At 41.6% G+C, this 17,995-nt stretch overlaps 1 protein-coding gene across 1 annotated transcript in view; it reads right to left on the bottom strand.

Moving 5' to 3' along the window:
- Window positions 1–15,277, bottom strand: part of LOC103051915 (receptor-interacting serine/threonine-protein kinase 2-like) — a 28,649-nt gene extending 13,372 nt beyond the window's left edge. The window contains exons 1-6 of the mRNA XM_015889847.3: window positions 15,167–15,277; window positions 6,716–6,890; window positions 5,336–5,489; window positions 3,590–3,745; window positions 3,301–3,449; window positions 1,375–1,424 (exon numbers count right to left, since the gene is read on the bottom strand). Of these exons, the coding sequence (XP_015745333.3) occupies window positions 1,375–1,424; window positions 3,301–3,449; window positions 3,590–3,745; window positions 5,336–5,489; window positions 6,716–6,867 (661 nt within the window). The 5' untranslated portion in view covers window positions 6,868–6,890; window positions 15,167–15,277. The remainder of the gene's footprint in view (window positions 1–1,374; window positions 1,425–3,300; window positions 3,450–3,589; window positions 3,746–5,335; window positions 5,490–6,715; window positions 6,891–15,166) is intronic.
- Between the last annotated feature and the right edge of the window lie 2,718 nt (window positions 15,278–17,995).

Raw genomic sequence — 17,995 nt, 5'->3', positions numbered from 1 at the left:
ACTGAAATTTAAACGGCATGAGTGAAAGTGAACAAAAAAACCCACACACACACACAAGGGGGCAGCATTAAACCAAAAATCACCGAGCATTTTCTTTTCTGATTTTTTAAACAGTTCTCCACAGAACTTATTCGTAAATGCAGCATACAAAGATGCAAACACAGACAATACTTTCGCGGTTTCCATATTATTAATCTGGTTGACTTCTGGTAGGCACACACAGACACACACACACACGCACACAAAAGATATGGGGCAGGAACAAGTGAAGCAATTTAGGAGTCATCCCATTCTCAGATGATTGCAAAGCAAATGCGTTGCCAAAAAGTGTTATAAGGAATATTTTTCCCCAGCTCCAAATTAGGGAAGAGGAGAAGGTAAATCCTGCAGCTCCCACAGGCCTCTCCCATGCATTCCTAGGTTGAGTTTAGGATGAGCTGGAAAATGTATGTGAAGGTACAGATACTGGAGCACATAAGAGGGAAATACAGGTAGTCCTCGCTTTATGACCATTTGTTCAGCAGTCATTTGAAGTTAGGACAGCGCTGAGCAAGGGGAACTTATGACTGGTCCTCAAAGTTCTGGCCATCCCAGCACCCCGACAATCATGCAATTGCAGTCTGGGTTGCAGTGTCCTGCGGTCATGTGATCACCATTTGCGACTTTCCCTGCCAGCTTCCCACAAGCAAAGTCAATAGGGAAGCCAGCAGGGAAGGACACACGTCACTCCGGTAAGTTGCTCGCGCTCTCCTCCACCTGGCAGCAGCCACTCCTGGCCCCACTGCACTTGCCCCGCACCTCTTGGGCCACCCGCACACCTTCCCCCACCCAGCAGCAGCCACTTAACCTGCCTGATGGCCTGCTTGCAAGCCGCCTGGGACTTGCTTAACAACCCGTGATCCTCACTTAACGACGGCAATGGGGAATGCCAGAATGCCGTCACTAGGCAATGCAGTCACGTGACGTTGCACTTTATGACCACATCATTTAGCGACAGAAATTCTGGTCCCAATTACCACTATTAACTGAAGAGTACCTGTATAAACAAACTTAGGAGAGCAGTGGATTTTGCAGAACCATGCTAGCAGTTTGCTGAGGACAGGAGGAGCCTCTTGATAGAGAATAGGGCTGGTTCATATTTTGATCAATTTTTCAGCATGCCTTACTGCAACGTTCCTCTGAAGGCTCCACTTACAGCAGAAGGGAGGAGGAGGAAGAGATAGAGATAACATTTTATTTTAAATGGGTTGAGATCTTTCAGTATTTTCCATTATGCAGCAGCAAGGGAAGAAAAGATTCCAGTCTGATTACATGCAGGAAAGGACCTAGCCAAAGGAAGATGATCTTAGATTTAATATTTGTTAGATGGCTTACCTTTCAGTGGCTTTTGTCGACTTAGGAGTTCCCAACACATCATTCCAAAACTAGGCACAAATATGAAAAGGAAAACCAGGCGTTATTTGGAAACATCGGTTAGCTGAACAATCCATTTCCCCAGCCTGATGCCCGTTATGCTGGAAGTCCAAATCCAATGTCTCCTCAGCACCTCTTGACCTACTGATCACCAGGGGATAGCAGATAGGGAGTTAAGGACTTCTTCTCGATCCCCTCTATCTATCTCTCCCTGATGTTCATCTACGAAATTGCTAATCTCAGGTTTCTTCTGCCTTTCTTCCCTGGCACACAAGCTTTCGGACTCCCCTGATATGATGTAGGTAGCCAGGCGCTGGGCTTTGCCTCTCCCTATTTCCTGAAATCCAATCTGCTTTCTGTTACCATTATAAAACCTGCTTCACTAATCATTGCTCAGGGTAGATTCCTAGTGTCAAGAACACTCATACAGACACACAAATGTTTTGATATCTGTACCAGTGTTTCTCAACCTTAGCAACTTTAAGATGTGCAGACTTCAACTCCCAGAATGGAATTGGCTGGGGATTTGGGGAGTTGAAGTCCACACATTTTAAAGTTGCTAAGGTTGAGAAACACTGATCTGTACTGTAATGGTCTGTGAGAATAACCTTTGGAGACAGGAGGAGGAGGAGCCACAGCCTGGTGCAACAATCAGATAAGAGATATCTCAGCCCACAGAAGGAATGGAGATGGGGAAAGCATCTCAGAAGGGACCCTCTCTAATTCTCTGGAAAGTACAGGCAAAGGAAGGGAGAAATGCATTCAGACTTGCAAGATTCTGTTACTGTAACCTTACAAGAAAAGTACTGTTCATACTCATGATTTTGGTTTCTTGTCTCAACTACCTCAAAGGGTTGACAATATCTGACAATAGCTGTGTTTCACATCACTGGCAGCTTTCTTATTCCAGCTGTTGTGGGAACATGAGATGTCAAAAGATTCCAACATTAAATTAATTTTTTTTTAATTAGAAAAAATGCAAGTAAAGAGGAGAGCATGATGGAAGAGAGAAACATCTCCCTAATGTCAGGGTTTTGAGCTGTTATGATACATTGTGAAAACTATGGAATTTGCTGAAATCAAGTGAAGGGATGGCTGTTGACTTGGACAGCTTTCAGAAGGGATTAAGCAAAATCAAGGAAGAGAAAGCCATCAATGGTACTACACATGATAGCTACTGTATATATTATCTCCACTTTGGTTGCAGACTTATGCCTCTGAATATTAGTTGTTGAATAACACAAGCAGGACAGTTATTATTGTATCCTACTTATGGCTTCTCCAGAAGCAACAGATTGGCCAAAAATTTGGTCTGTGATGTGATCCTATTTCATATTGTTTAATGTACTGTACCCTCAAATTTTGGACCAGAACAGAGTTTGTTAAGCCCAAGAGTTCTCAATTTTTGTAACATTTAGAAACTGTAGCTTGAGGTTCTCCAAATTTTCCAACTCACTTTTGTAAAACAAGGAGCAAACACCGAATAAAAATGTCCAGAAGAACCGCATTATTTTTATCTGAAGAATACATCACCATGGGTGTGGAACCTGTACCATCACTGTAATCAGTCAACCATGCAAGAAAAAATCCCAACAGGAACCAAGCAATCAGTAACAACGTGGCTGCAAGGGAGAAGAAGGCTCCAGAAATACTGGCTACTACATTGCTAGGGGGCAGAAGGAAGACTCATGACTTCCCTCTTCCTCCAATTCTGAAATCTAATACAAGCCTACTAGAAACAGTGAACAAGCAACCTGGCTGGGTTCATTGTTAAATGGTTCCCCGTACCTGGAGGGCTCCAGGTTAGCTAACACTGCCATACAGTCGAACCATTGCTTCACCTTGACCAACGATGCCGCGAGGTTCTGTTTTAAAAGAAAAACTCACCTATAAACATCTCCTTCTTGTGAGAAGTACCCTCCCTGCAGCATTTCAGGGGAGAGGCAAAGCAAATCCCAGCAACTGTTGTTGTTACAGTTTTGCAAAGCCATCCTTAGCTGCTGTTTTCTCCAGGTGGGTTGGCCAAAATCTGAGACCTGCAAAATGGAGAGAGAGATTAGGAAACAAGGCAGGTTGTTCCCTAGTTCAGGGAGACCCCTGTGCAATTACATTCTTTCTCATGTTTTGACAGCCCGTCCAAAGGAAGGGAGAAAAAGGAAATGTTTGAAAAGCCTACCTTGGCTCTGTATTCTAGATCTAACAACACGTTGGAAGGTTTGAGATTGTGGTGAAGGATAGGAGGCTCCAAATTGTGAAGATAACTGAGGCCAGTGGCAACATCTGACAGGATCCGTATGCTTAGAGGAAGAGGCAGATCCGGATAGAGTTCACGCTGGGAAAAAAAAAAGAGTTCTTTTAATACAGTGTCCTTCAAAACACTGATTTAATACCTGGGCCACATTTCCATATTCATGGTATTAAGGATGTGCAGACTAACCCTGGGCTACTGTTTCTGCTAATGGAAATGGATACACAAACCCAGAACGGTTTGCTTCATGTGAGATGCTGGGTCCGCATGGCCTCTACCAGCTCAGATGATAAATGGACATTTATTTTTGATTTAAGAACGGTAGCTTATTTGAAGCAACTAGCTTAAGTCCCAGTGCTGGTGTCACACAAAGCAGATCCTCCCTTTTGCTTGCTCGCTCCTGCCCATCAGAAGAAATGCACTGCAGGCTGTTTGTTCACACGAAACTACCATAAGCTAACCAAGTTGGCTCATTATGAGCAAATGCAGATACATTTGCTGCACGCGCTGTGCTAATCTATAATAGGGCCTAGCATGTTATGCAAACCCACCGAAACGTTCCTCATTCGGTAAACCAAAACTAAAGCAAAACCCGTGAACTAGATCAAAGGAGCCAGTACTACTATTTTCTTAATTTTTTTTTTTTTTAAAAAAAGGTGTAACAGTGAAAATTCCTTTCACTTTACGCCAGGGGTCCCCAAACGCTTCAGCTCATCCACCTCGTCATGAAGTTTTAGATTGTTCGTCGACCCCCAAACATTTATTATATGAAAATAATTGAACAAATGCTACTTTAACGAGTAGTGCTACAGACGATAACACGAACAAGAACTGCTTGGAGCAGCTTCCATCCTGTGACGGTACCTCTAACACCATCAGACAACAACATCTGCCTATCCCAGGTCTTTGGGAAGGACTCGGTAGATGGATATAAATGCCAAATCCAGTCTAAACAACTGGCTGACTGTGCAACTGATGATGATGATGATGATGATGATGATGATAACTCAAGGCCACTCTTGCTGCCAGCTGACCATCCAACCCTGCATCACACTGCCTCACCACTAGCCACTTCACCTTCAGGACTAGGGACTAGCATGGAGCTCTACAGAGACCCGCCAAAATTAATTGATCCCAATCAACGTTCCATCATTTATTGACCACCTATTGACCCCCCGCCATTTACTAACCCCCTTTTGACCCCCAGCCACTTATCGACTTCTTGGATAGTCCCATCAACTTGGGGGTCAATATTGACACCAATACATTGAACGTTGATCATGAAAAAACAGTGATCAAAAATAACAACACACCCAGGGGTCAAAAGAGAAATGACACCCAACCATGTGGAATTTCTTCTTTTCTTAAATGAATACTACCATTACCCAGTCCATATTATATTTGATCTCACACAGGCAACACCATTTGCATCTAGTGCTGGTGGGAAGGGCTGCCCATATTGAACTACACTGAACCAAGTTCTACCCAAGAGGCATTTCACTTGGGATATTCATGGGGGATGGGGAGCGAGGGAAAAAAACCTGGCAGGCAGCAGCCAGTTGCACATTGCAAAAGCAACCTGGAAGAGCTGGGTATTGGTTTCTGGTTGATATTTCAAGCTACTCTAAAGGTGACCTAGCCAAGGGGATTTTTCTCTTGCCTTCTCTGACTTACGTCATGAATGAGCGAACAGAGAGATCCATTGTGCATCCATGTTGTTGCAACCCCAAGGAAATCTTGGAACTGGCAAATACCCAACAAGGGCAAGAGCTGGTCGCACTGTAAACATCGCGTATTTGCTGCTTCTTGAAGCAGGGCCTTGAAATCTCTGCAAGGGTACAAAAGATCTGCATTTTGCACTGTTTTCGACAGAATGAGACAAAACCATTTCCAATCGCAAAATGATCTAGCAATTTGCCTCCATTTCCCCCCCTCCCTTGATTATAGCTGCTTGTTTGCTACATCAGATCAACTAGATTTGCTAGATCAACCACGGGGAGGTTAAAAAAGTCAAGATGGTGATAACAATTATGTAATCAAAGCACCACTCTTTTTTTACTCACATCATGCATATGATACATGTAAAAAAAGGGGCAGAGCTTCAGTTGCGTACTCGCGACCGCCATATTGACTTTTTGACTCTCTCCTGCAGACACCCCTGTACCATCATCTCATTAAAGCAACTCAGGTATTGCAGCAGAGCCACAAAAGGTATCACTGCTTTCAAGAGATAGAGTAACTTTGATGAGTTGGTTTCTTATACAGGTAGTCCTCAGTTAACAACTGTAACTGAGACCATCAATTCTGTCACTAAGTGACATGGCTGTAAAGCAGAAAATCAGGTAACTGCACCGACTTACAATGGCAGTTCTGGCAGTCCTGGTTGCGGTCATTAAGCGAGATGTCAGGTGACTGCGATCACCTGACTGTGGGGACACTGCAACAGCCGCAACTTCGAGGACTGGTTGTAAATCTCCTCATTCAGTGTTGTCGTAACTTTCAACAGTTGCTGAATGAGTGGTCGTTAACCAAGGACTACCTGTAGTAACTTTTCTTCAGGCTCCTTGGCAAAGGGGTCTGCATGGGTGTCAAAAAAGTCAAGATGGTGGCCATAACCATGCAACACAATGCACATAAAAAGGGGGTGGGACATCAATCGCATGGTTGTGGCCACCATCTTGACTTTTTCTTCTTTTATGTCTTTTTTTAAACATTTTTCATAGGGGAAAGCATGAACACAGCCTCCCACCACCACAAATTATGCAGTTGAATTTGGGGAGATCGCAGGGATCAACACACCCAGAGTGTAATGAATGAGTCTCACCCTGGCAAAACCACCCTCATAATAAAGGTAGCTCCCTGACAGATATGACTTTTTTGACCGCCTCCCTGTGGACACCCCTGCTCCTGGGGAAGCCTGAAAAGGAGGCAGTTTCACAGAAGAGCAGAGAGGTGGTAAGCTTCCAGAAGCCTTCTTCTAAATCCTTGCCAAAGTGAGCTCAGCCTGTGCTATTTAGCAGTCCTCCCCATTCAGCAAACAATCAGGAAACCCACCTCCGTTCTGCTACCTGGTTGCTCAACAGCTTCACAGAGACATCAGTGTTCCAAGCCGCATGGAAAGCTTTGAGTGTGATGCCAAAGCCTGTCCTACTCAAGGAAATGTTCTCCAGATCTTTCTGGGAAATGATGGGCACTGGCCTGGACATTTTATAATGTTTATCTAGGAAAACTGAAAAAGAAGTAAAGTTGTTACTTAAAGAAAAGAAAAGAAAAAGTGAACTCAAAATGAACAAATAGCCTTTATTGTGGACACTGACCAGCAGAATCTACAGTTTTCTGACTAAAATGATAAATCCCAAATATATAAGCTTATATAAAATGATAGTAAATAAAATGCAAAGTATATGATAATAATAGGACAACAAGAAGGTCACACAGACCAGAAAACAGGAACTGAAATACTGATGTGACATTAAGATCCTAACACTTTAAACACAGCGACAAAAATTGCAAACAGGCACAAGATCTAGTCGTGAATCACTGTTCGTGACTCCGGAGAGGTGGAAACCACAGACCATGTCCTTCTTTGCTGGGTTTTCTACGGAGATCTCCAAACCAAACTCATCTTACCTCCGATTAGTAATACCCTGGTCGCCCAGATTCAGAGTATATGCAAATGATGCTCATAGATAAAAAGCCTATTGTCACAGCGCAGGTGGCCAGGTTTTGTGCCGCAGCAATGAAGATTCGCCAGACCCTGATGGGCTGATTTATGTAATGTATTTCATGTAACAGTAATTCATTTAAATTTTTATATATTAACATAGTGGTAATTTTAGATACTTACATTTTACATTTTATATTTAACATAATCTTAGTGGCTATATTTTCACCAGGCTGCACCTAGACTGCACCCAGAGTTTAGTTAGATAGTCTTATAAATGTATTTTAATTTAATTTTAACTTTTAATTTTATTTTATCCTAGGTTGCTACCATTTTGAGGTAGACTATGTACACTTTCACAGAGCATCATCCTTGTACTTGTCCAAGACCGCAATAAACTTTGATTGATTGAATCACTGTTTAGAATGCAAATCTGCCTAATTTGCCACATTGAAAAAGGTTAATGAAAGATACCTTTTTAACTCAAAATAATGCTGTATTAGCAATAATCACAGCGTCTGGCAATCGTGTTGCGTTAGTGGAAATTTGGGAGCTTGCTTTTCAAAATTGGAAAGCAGCCACAGAAGCCTAGAATCTTCACTGGAAAAGCATTAGAATATGGTTGAAGGACTCCTGAACCCTTTTCTTTCAAAATTTGTGTCTTTTTCTTCTGGAGCGGTGAAGGAAGCTTTTTCCTTCGAGGAGGAAGTGTGCATCCTTTTTACTTAAAATTGCTGCCTCCTGCAGCTGATTGTGTAAAGACACAAAAACAGAACCAACCCATTGCTTAATTGCATCGGTTAAAGATCTTGTGGCTGCAATTTCCACCCAAGATTCCAGATAGAGAGGTGGGTTTTCTGGGGGGAAAAAAAAATCCTGTTCAAATGAAAGAGTATGATTAGAGCAGAGGGGTCCATGGGATTAGAGGTTTTCATCAAAACAATGGAAGTAGTGTGCACTATTGTGATGCAAACACCATCTCTTTTGTACCTGCACGCAAAGTCACAAAGCATTTACAAATGGTGCAGAGGTTGGTGCATGGTGGTAGTTTCATGATTTGTCCCGCATTGATATCCTTGCAGATGCCTCTGGAACACTGCTCTAGTCACAAGTTGCCCCGTGTTAAATTTGGAAGGATTATCAGAGCCTCTCGTTTAACAAAAAATCACTTGGATCATATTTAATATTGCAGCTATGGAGGCGGTGTGAGGCAATCCAAGACAGCAACACTAAGGAAGGATCATTCATAATCTGGTTGTGTCCACAAGGGCCAGGAAACTAAACCACCCAGAGGCGCTCCCTAGTGAGATGGGCAATGACCAAATTTGAAAAGAGAGGGAGGGAGGGAGGGAGGAAGGTGGGTGGGCGGGCAGGCTTTGCAAGGACTGTCCGTAGCTTGATCGTATACAAGAGATGCCAGGTGGAAGAACATTTGAAGAAGTCTTAAGAGAGGACAAGCTCACACTCTGTTATTTAGAGCAATGTTTCTCAACTTCGCAGCTTGAAGACGTGTGGAATTCCCCATGCTGGCTGGGGAATTCTGGGAATTGAAGTCCACACATCTTCAAGCTGCCAAGGTTGAGAAACGCTGATCTAGAGGCAGTAATCAGTCTTAATCTTGCCTTGTCTTTCTTGATGAATTTTCAAACAGCAGGAAAGAGAAAGCCAGCACAAGAGGATGTCTTTGTGTTTCTGGACCATAAAGGAAAGAATTGTCTTGCTCCCCCCTTCCCCATCTGTGACTGGAGACTCCCTTATACACAAGTATGATTTGAATTAGTACATTCACCTCAATGGCCATCGTCTGCACCAGTATGTGGGCTCCATTATTTGAAATGTAAATACAATAAATCTAGCTAATTTTATCTTTGAACAGTATAGACAAAGAAACCAAAAGCTTTGATATGTGGAGGAAAAAATATTTTAATTGGAAAGTCAGAAACAATGTTGGGTTGTAGACTGTAAAATCACAGACAATAAAAAGTGTCCTTATTGTTTCTCAATTTTTTAGAACAATCACCTAAAAAGCATCATACAATCCTGAAGTCAAAGTGCCAAAATTGCCTGAAGTGGAAATTTTCCATGGAAAATTTTGACCCTGGAGATCTTTGCAGAAAATACCTTATTCTGGAGAAGTTTCCAACATGTTCCCAATTTTCCCGCATCTCTGATCCAAACCATGGCTAGTTAACCTTGGAATACAGTATATGTATGTATGTATTGATTGGCTTAACATGCTGCATGAATCCAGCCTGTCTGGTTAGTTTATGAGGTGTTGTATGATGCAAATCCCCAAAATGGGTCAACTCAGTAACCAAATTAAGCCTGTTTATATAATGCAGCCATTAGAAGCACCTCAGCTGAAGCAGGATGTCAGGATGGGGAGTCTGTGCTTGTCTAGAAGTTGCTGAACTAGATTCAGAATGCTACAGGATACCGGGAAGTGTCATGCAGCAACATCTAGAAAGCCCCATGTTCCTTTTCTCTGCCATCACTTGCTCATGAGACACTTGCTTATATTCAGCAAGAGCTCCCCAAATTTCAGGTCAGGGAGATGCCTCAACGTTTGCATCAAAGATCTGGCACGGGATTTCAGTGAAACTGAAATCCTAATTATGGATATTCACTCACCCGTTATAGACCAAGAACAGGAAAGCAAAAGTGTGCTGCCTGCCATGAGACAGGAAACTCCCAGGCAGCATCACTGGGAACGAAGGCGGGAGGTTGTTCCAAAAACAGAAACAGCTGAAATGCCATGAAGCACAAGAAGCCAACACATAAGGAAAAATTGAAGCAATGAGTTAGGAGCATTCCCTAGGCAGGGAAAATAGAACACTTTCCCTCCAGAGCTGGACTGTTTTCCATAACTGGAGTTAGCTCTACAGAAAGCTTCATGGCAAAGGAGATCAGAAAAAAACTAGGCTTATTCTAACTTCTCTATTTGGACACATCTAGGAAATCCCTGGGAGCAAAGGTTTAGATATAGGAAGAGATCAACAGTGTCAGAGAAGCGTCCATGAAAAGCATTTTGGCCAATCTCTCTCTGCAATTTTCTCTCCTGCTTTTCTGCTCCAGCCCTCTTCCCCCGCCCTCATCTTTGATGTTTCACAACAGTGGAAATGGAAAAGTTATGTAATAGAATGGCATTTGGGACAATGTCCCTAAATCCAGAGGGAAATGCCCAAACTCTGCTTGAGGGTTGAATCTGCTGGTCAATCTGAAATTCTCCAAATGTGTCACTGTCCAGAGGAGCTGGGATTTCTAAGAATGACAGTGCCTATTTATCTGAAGGGCATCAGATGGGAGAAGGCAGCTTTTTAATTTCCAACATTCCTCTAGAAATCTTCACTTATGGGCTGGTGTGTGGACTTGGAAAGGATTCCATTTTTTTCAAAATCCTTCCCCAAGCAACACTTCTTCAAAGGAACTTGTCTGTTGCCAAGCAAGAACTTGGGGGCAATTCTTAGACCTGTTTCATTCAAAGCAGAAGTTCCTACATATATAAAATATATGTATGTATGTATATATGTATGTATGTATGTATGTATGTACGTATGTATAGGAGAGTGGTAGGGAAATACCACATCTACATAAGTGTATATGGTGTGTAGGCCTCAACTGAAGGTTCATCTCTGCAAGATGCAGATGTGGCGAAAGGACAAGAACACTTACCAAACTGTATAACTATATCAAGATCTCTTGATAAACCCCTGCTAGATAGATAGATAGATACACATAGATAAACATATGTTAGAGAGAGAGAGAGACAGACCGGACATATACTAATCCGGCACACAAACATTTCTGTTCTGTTTAGAGTTTTACAGTTCATTTTTTTTTACAAGAACTTTATACGGATAAAACCAAACAAGAACTAAAAATCAAAGAGAGAAGTAGAAAACCAGAGTTAGAAATAAAGAAAGAATACAAAAGTGATGAAAAGTAAAGAAAGGGGGGGGGAAAAGAAAATTACAAAAAGAATGACTTCTGATTTCTTGTACAGCAGATACAGGTAAATCAGATAGTGACCTCTTACTTTAAAACTACATCTTAACATACGTATTTTGTATAACCTATTATTTTTACTAATCATCAAATCCATAAATCACAATTTCTTTTTCTTTTTTTTTTTGGTCTCCTGCAAAAAGTCCAAAAGGGGCAGAACTTTGCATTTCTTATTCTGGGTGCTTTTGATCTAGTTAGATCACCCTGTTAAAACTAACATGTGACTACCATACATTCCTAATTTGTACATCTGAAAAGATGACATTCCCCCCCGCCCTTCCGTCTACAGCAGGGTTTCTCAACCTTGGCAACTTTAAAACGTGGGGACTTCAATTCCCAGAATTCCCCAGCCGGCTGGGGAATTCTTGGAGTTGCAGTCCCCACATCTTAAAGTTGCCAAGGTTGAGAAACCCTGGTCTACACAATAAGATTTTCAGCCTGAGCTCTGTTACTGTGTAGATTAGCCAACTTTTTAAATTACAGCCCAAACTGCAGTTGAAGTCTTCAGGGTATATTGACCTGCTTCACACCTTGTGCTTAGCATGTTAAATGAACCTAGCGACTGTGAGCTATTCAATATCCATAGTAAAATTTAACTATGGGCCACCTCAAATCCCTCAGCCCTCCTTTTGTGGTCCCCAGAGCAGCTCAGGGCCAATTTTTTCAATCTCCTTATTTGTTTTTTGGAGGGTGGAGGTTAAGAGAAGATTTCATTCTCTTCATTTCACTCTTTCAACTCTCTCCTAAAACACTGAAATGTTTGGCCACAGTTGCATTAACGACACACCCAGAAAATGGCATGTTCTGAGATTTGTCCACAAATCAAGGTTACAGTATTTGATTTGCACGGATGATTTATGGTAGGTTCCTGAGGGGGATTTGACTCAACAGCCAACATGGCTCCTTCTAACTACATGTGTCTATGATTGTATGTTTTGAAAAAAAAAATCTTAGTTTTGCACGAATGTAACCAGAGAGTTTTGTGATTCCTAAAAGATCGCAAAGATCCAGTCAGACTGACTCAATGAAACAATTGTTCTTTTGCTTACTACACTTTAGAGTTGAATTTGAGAACATGAATCATTTCCTTCTTTCTTTATAATGTGGGGAATTCAGAGCTCCTTTTGTTCAGTTTAAGGAAAGAGGAGAATTAGGAAAATAAATCAAAGGCAAGGCAGTGATTATATATGTCATGGAGTTTTTTTTTTTTATTGTCGTCCTGGGACTGGAGAACTGAAGGACAGCACGTGTGGGCCTTATCTCTTATCTCCTACCAGGAACAAAACAATAGTTCAGACCATAAAGGAATGCAAAGACTGCAGAAGGACTGTTTCACCCTTCCCACCCAGAAAGGATTTGCTTCAATGTTTGTTTCTTCTTCCCCACTCCCCAGCCCCCACCTTTCACTTTTCCCTTTATAATACGTCTATAATCCTGCAGGCAAGAAGGTGGACCATTTATATTAAGTTAAGACTAACTTAGGGCTATCAGAGTCATTGCACCCATGTAAGAGTTCTGTATGGTCTTTCTACACAAAGAATGCAGAATGGAGTGTTTGGAAATCAACTGTTAAAAAAAAAAAAACCTGTTGGAAATAATTTCAGTCGCATCATGGCAAAAAGAACAGATTTTTAAAGCCAGCTGGGTGACCTTGGGCCAGTCCCTCTCTCTCACAGCCCTAGGAAGAAGAAAGCAAACCACTTCTGATCTCTTGCTAAGAAAATGTAAGGGACTTGTCCAGGCAGTCACCAGGATTCAAGACTGACTCAAAGGCACACACACAATTCTGTATTGGTACAAAAGAAGCTTATGATGACTTGGCTGATCTAAGTCCCAGTAGAACCTTTAGCATAACACTCAAGGCATCAGGACTGAGAAGGTCAAGATTCAAATCCACTCAGCCAAGACACCTGTTGGGTAACTTTGAGCCAGTCCTGGCTGGCTTTACAAATTTCATGAAGCTAGCTTTTAAGTAGAGTTTATTGAAGAAACCACAATGGGCACAAAAGACCTAAAAAAACAAGAAGTGGGAGGGAAAAAAAATACGCAAACAAGAAAATCATTTCAGAAATAGGGGAAATCCCTAAAAAGGTGTTGAAAGTTCAAGAAAAGCTGTTATCATTGTCACTTCTCTTGCAATATCTAGCAGCAGAGTGTGCCACAGAAATTCTTTAGGGTACAAGGGGGTCATATTGCAAACCACAAGTTGCCCACCCCTTAGCTTCTACATCTTTAGCCAGCCCAGTACTACCACTCCCACCATCCCCAGCCATAGGCATTCATACCTAACCACAGTGATGCAAACACAATGAAGCATACATTGTGACATCACAATGCCCAGTTCATCACTTGATCTTTGACCCAGCAAACCAGGCTGGCAAAGGCTACCCTAATGTACGCTAAACATCTCATCTGCATATTCTTTCTCTCTCCAAACATATCTGTAGGACATGATAAAATAGTCAAGATGGTGGCAGTGATGGTGTATTGCACCCGTGACACACTAATAATGAGGGGAGCTTCAGCTGCATCATCATGGCCACCATCTTGACTTTTTTTAAATCATACTCTGTGGATGTTCCTGACATTTCCTCTATTGCTTTCCTTGGGTTAAATGGCAGATTTTAAACTCCTCGAAGCAGGGCTATTCAGGTGTTCAGTGATGGTTGTCTATCAATCATCGTCATCTTTATAATCATCACTATCATCATCATAGACCTTTTTGAGGGCATGCCAAAGCCACAGCATTATTATCCATCAACAGTCACCCAACAAGCAATCAGAAGCTCAACAAATAACTTGATCCACCAAAAACCAAAACCAAACCTTTTCCCTACTTGAAACAGAAACCAGGACCTCTTATGAAACAGCTAAAATCAGGAACTGATCCATCGCATCATCTCAAAACCCACACTCCTGACCAAAGATGGTTTAAGATACCCAAACCACATTCTAATTTTTCCAAGCCATGAATTGGCAGTTTTTCTTAATAGGAAAGGAAATGTGTTTGTTGACAATTTAAAAGGCATTCTGATCTCACTTGTGCAAAAGCTGACAGCTTATACTACTAGTGCTTAGAAAGTCAGTCTCTGATGCTGCAGCTTAAACATGCCTATGGTAAATAAAGACCACCAGTTACTATAGGACTTTGGTTTTCCCAACTTATAAATGGCCACAAAATGGTTTCTTAAAAGCAGTTTGGGATGAACCAATTGCATTAGACTTTTTTTTTTTTTTTTGCAAAAAACAAAATGATTGAAAAGGTTAAATCCTGTTTCAAATCCAACTGTAAGCAAGAACTAGAAGAAAACCTTTAGGAACATAAAATAGATTACTTTATAAGGCCCTTTTTAATCACCTCAATTTTTTTTTTTCCTGAACATAAGAAAAATAATCCATGAAAAATCATTCAACGATACAATCCTATATACAGTACATCACTGTAAAAACCATAGAAGTAAATGGACCATCACACAAACCAATTTGAAATGAAATGGCACAGACATCTTGGTAAGAAATAAATAAAACATATGTAAGCCTAATAGGGCAAGTATAAATTTCCACATTTCATCCTCATCTGATCAATCCAAGAAGTTATCCAATCAGATGTCATTCTTTTTGTCCATCATTTAAGCCCTTAAAGTGTTTTCTGCCTGAGCAGAGTTTGCAAAATCTTTACTTCTCTAAGCAGTAAAACACTCAGACAAATCTTGAGCCATTTCCTCTAGCAAGATGGCTCTTCTCCAACAGCCTGTTCATAAAACAAAGCAGGCCAAACCACTCCTTGAATTGTGGAATGCAGAAGAAATTCCTTGCAGGAAAGAACTGGATCTTACCTCAAAGAATCCGACACAGGAATGATCTTGACCAAAGTCTGTGGACTGAATTTCTAGCACTTGGATCAGCAAGGTAGTCTGAAGCTCAGATGATAATGAGTCAGCTGCTCCAAAAAACTCCTCCTCCTTTTTCAGCTGACTGAGGCCCAAAATTTCCCCAGGCTGTTCCAGTGATTATGGTAACTCTTTCATGCCTATTAATAGCTACCGCTCACTTTCTACTGATCTTGTAAAATTCTCCAAAACAGCAGCAAGAAATCCAGCAGCATCCTTATTTAGCTTCATGACTAATTTCAGTAATTCATGAAAACGTTGAGGCAGCTTATGGTGTCCCAAACTTCTACAATTATTCTCAAAGTTTGATAATATCAAGAAGATCATGTTTCTCTCGTGCACTGATCAAGGCAAGAGGTCACAGCCTTCATGTTTTCCAGAAGAAGAAGAGTGTCACAAATCATTGCTTTGTTTGAGATGTAATTTAATATTTACATGGTGGTAATGAATTGACTTGTTTTACTTGAGATGTTAAATTATTGGGTTGGATAATTTATGGATCAGTTTGTCCTGGAGAACTGGTGTTTGTTTTAGTGTGTTAGGTGAAGTAGACTGTCATGTTGAACTATGTGTGTGTGTACACACTCATACAATGGCATGCTATGTGCACACAATAATTGTGTTTTATTTATCTGTTTTTATTATTAGTATATTCTGTGAACCCAGCCACTCACTGGTTGTTGAAATTAACTTAGTTACTAAAGTGACTCATTCTCTGAGTTTGCACAATTCATGGAATGGTCTACTAGCTAAATTGTCCATGTTCGCACAACACACTGAGCCACACAAAAACTAACCAAGGTTGGCATCTTGTGCAAATGCAGCCCCTAATTCTGCAAGCCACTTAAGTGGGATGTACAAACCCAGATTTTGTGTGCCTTTGTAAAGACCCTTGAAGACCACGTGTGAATGGGAATCTGAGGAAAGATTAGTAATCTGCTCGGGACAAGGACAGCAATAGGTGGTTTTCCAGTTGCATTTCTTTTCTTGCAGCCTCACTAACAAGTGGGAAGCATAACCACCACTCACTTTCCTTGGGCAGGTTGGATAACAGTGTGTGGATATCTGGGATAAAAAGTTTAGCCATCTTTAAAGTTGCTTAAGTGACAGTTTGCCAATGTACAGATGTTCTGTGCTAGTGACTCAGTTGTTTTGGAATATGCTAAATCTGTGTCCAAAAATAGCCCAGCTAATAGGTTGTTGGGCCAGAGAAGGTGTGCTGGGTGAAGCAAGAGGGTATCACCTCATGCTTCTCAACAACAATTCCTCCACCCCACTGACCTGTCTAATTATTGGAAACGGGTTGAGATCTCTCTCAGAAGAGTGCTTGGTGCATGTTCAAAGATAGTCTGAGTGACCAGTCATTAGCACAGGGCAGAGGCTATGATGAGCACTGGGGGCACTCCTCCCTCTTTCACTCCCTGTCCCCTGGCTGTGCCTGTGACCTGTCACTTGAACTAAAAGGGGAATAAACAGGCAGAACTCTTGTCAATTTTACTCCAGCTCCAATGTATTCCAGATTGGTAAATACTCAAGCAAATGGTAGTGATGGTGGACAGTGGGCATGGTAGAAGTCTGGGAAGGTGGTACAAAATGGCACCATGAATTCTAAAGTAATAAAAAGTACAGCAACAAGCAGCCAGAAGCAGCCAAGAACCTGGAATGGCATTCATCTGAGGCAGAACCAGCAACATGCCCTTTCCCAGTTTATACCAACCTTCTGGACTAGTGTTCTTTCTAAGGAATGCTAATCTTGGTTTTTAAATACGAGTCTATTAGCCTTTTCAAGGACCATTGAACTCATGCTTAACACAGTTCTAGTGCTCTTTTAGAAGAGCCCTAAACATATGTACGCCGGGGCCAGTGTAATGTCCACTCCAGCATGATACAAACAGATGCATCTGAAGGAGCCAGTTGTCCTGTTTCTCCAGCAGCCCAATCAAAAATGGCCAAGATGGGCAGTGCACAGCTACTTCAGGTGGCCAATAGAAACTGAGCAGATTGTAGTCCCTGCCTGCATCATCTCCAGCACCATCAGTAAGGCATCGTAAATGGTTTGTATAGCAAAACTATAGCTGAAGATGAATTTAAGTTGCATCTACAGTTGGGCTAAGACTGGCTGAGATTAAGATGAGGTGGCAACATGGGACTTGTCCTTTAAAAAGGTATGGGGAGGCATCTTTGTGGTAGGAAAGCAGGAAGTGGGGGTGAGACCTATGGCTGGCTTCACACATCACCCTAAGCTTAAGGATACTAATTCTGGATTGCAAAAATGTAGATCATAACAAGATGTCAGGAAAAAGTGAGGGTTTTCAGTATCTCATTGCTGTCATCTAATGGCAGCTGGATCTTTGCAGTTTGATCTGGTAGTCTTAAGCCCTAATGGAAAGGTTCAAACATATGCTGAACCATAAATCATCATTTGCAAACTACAGTATCTGGGATCACATCTGCACTGAGCAGATGTACCAAATTTGGGTCAGCAAATGTGACGAAAGTGCTCCATCGGCTCACACACACTCAATTAACGCTGTCCTATAACAATCCTCCAAAGATATGATATTGTGTGTGAGCAACGCGGAGATGAATCATAATAACTGAGTCAGAGTATCCAATGGCAAAATATTGCAAATAAAAAGTATGCTGGTTACCTACATACCACAACCATTACCACGGAAAGCAAGGCCTAGAATAGCAAGTCAGTGAACAATTGCAGCACCAATCTAGTTAATCAGGTTGGATGTGTTTGCTTGACAGGATCTGACAGAGAGATCT

The sequence above is a fragment of the Python bivittatus genome, unplaced genomic scaffold (assembly GCF_059951505.1).
Source record: "Python bivittatus isolate LINGU-HERP-01145 unplaced genomic scaffold, Pbiv_v1 ctg000190_np1212, whole genome shotgun sequence".
In the NCBI taxonomy this organism is placed as follows: domain Eukaryota; kingdom Metazoa; phylum Chordata; class Lepidosauria; order Squamata; family Pythonidae; genus Python; species Python bivittatus.
This window is presented reverse-complemented; position numbering and strand designations above follow the sequence as displayed.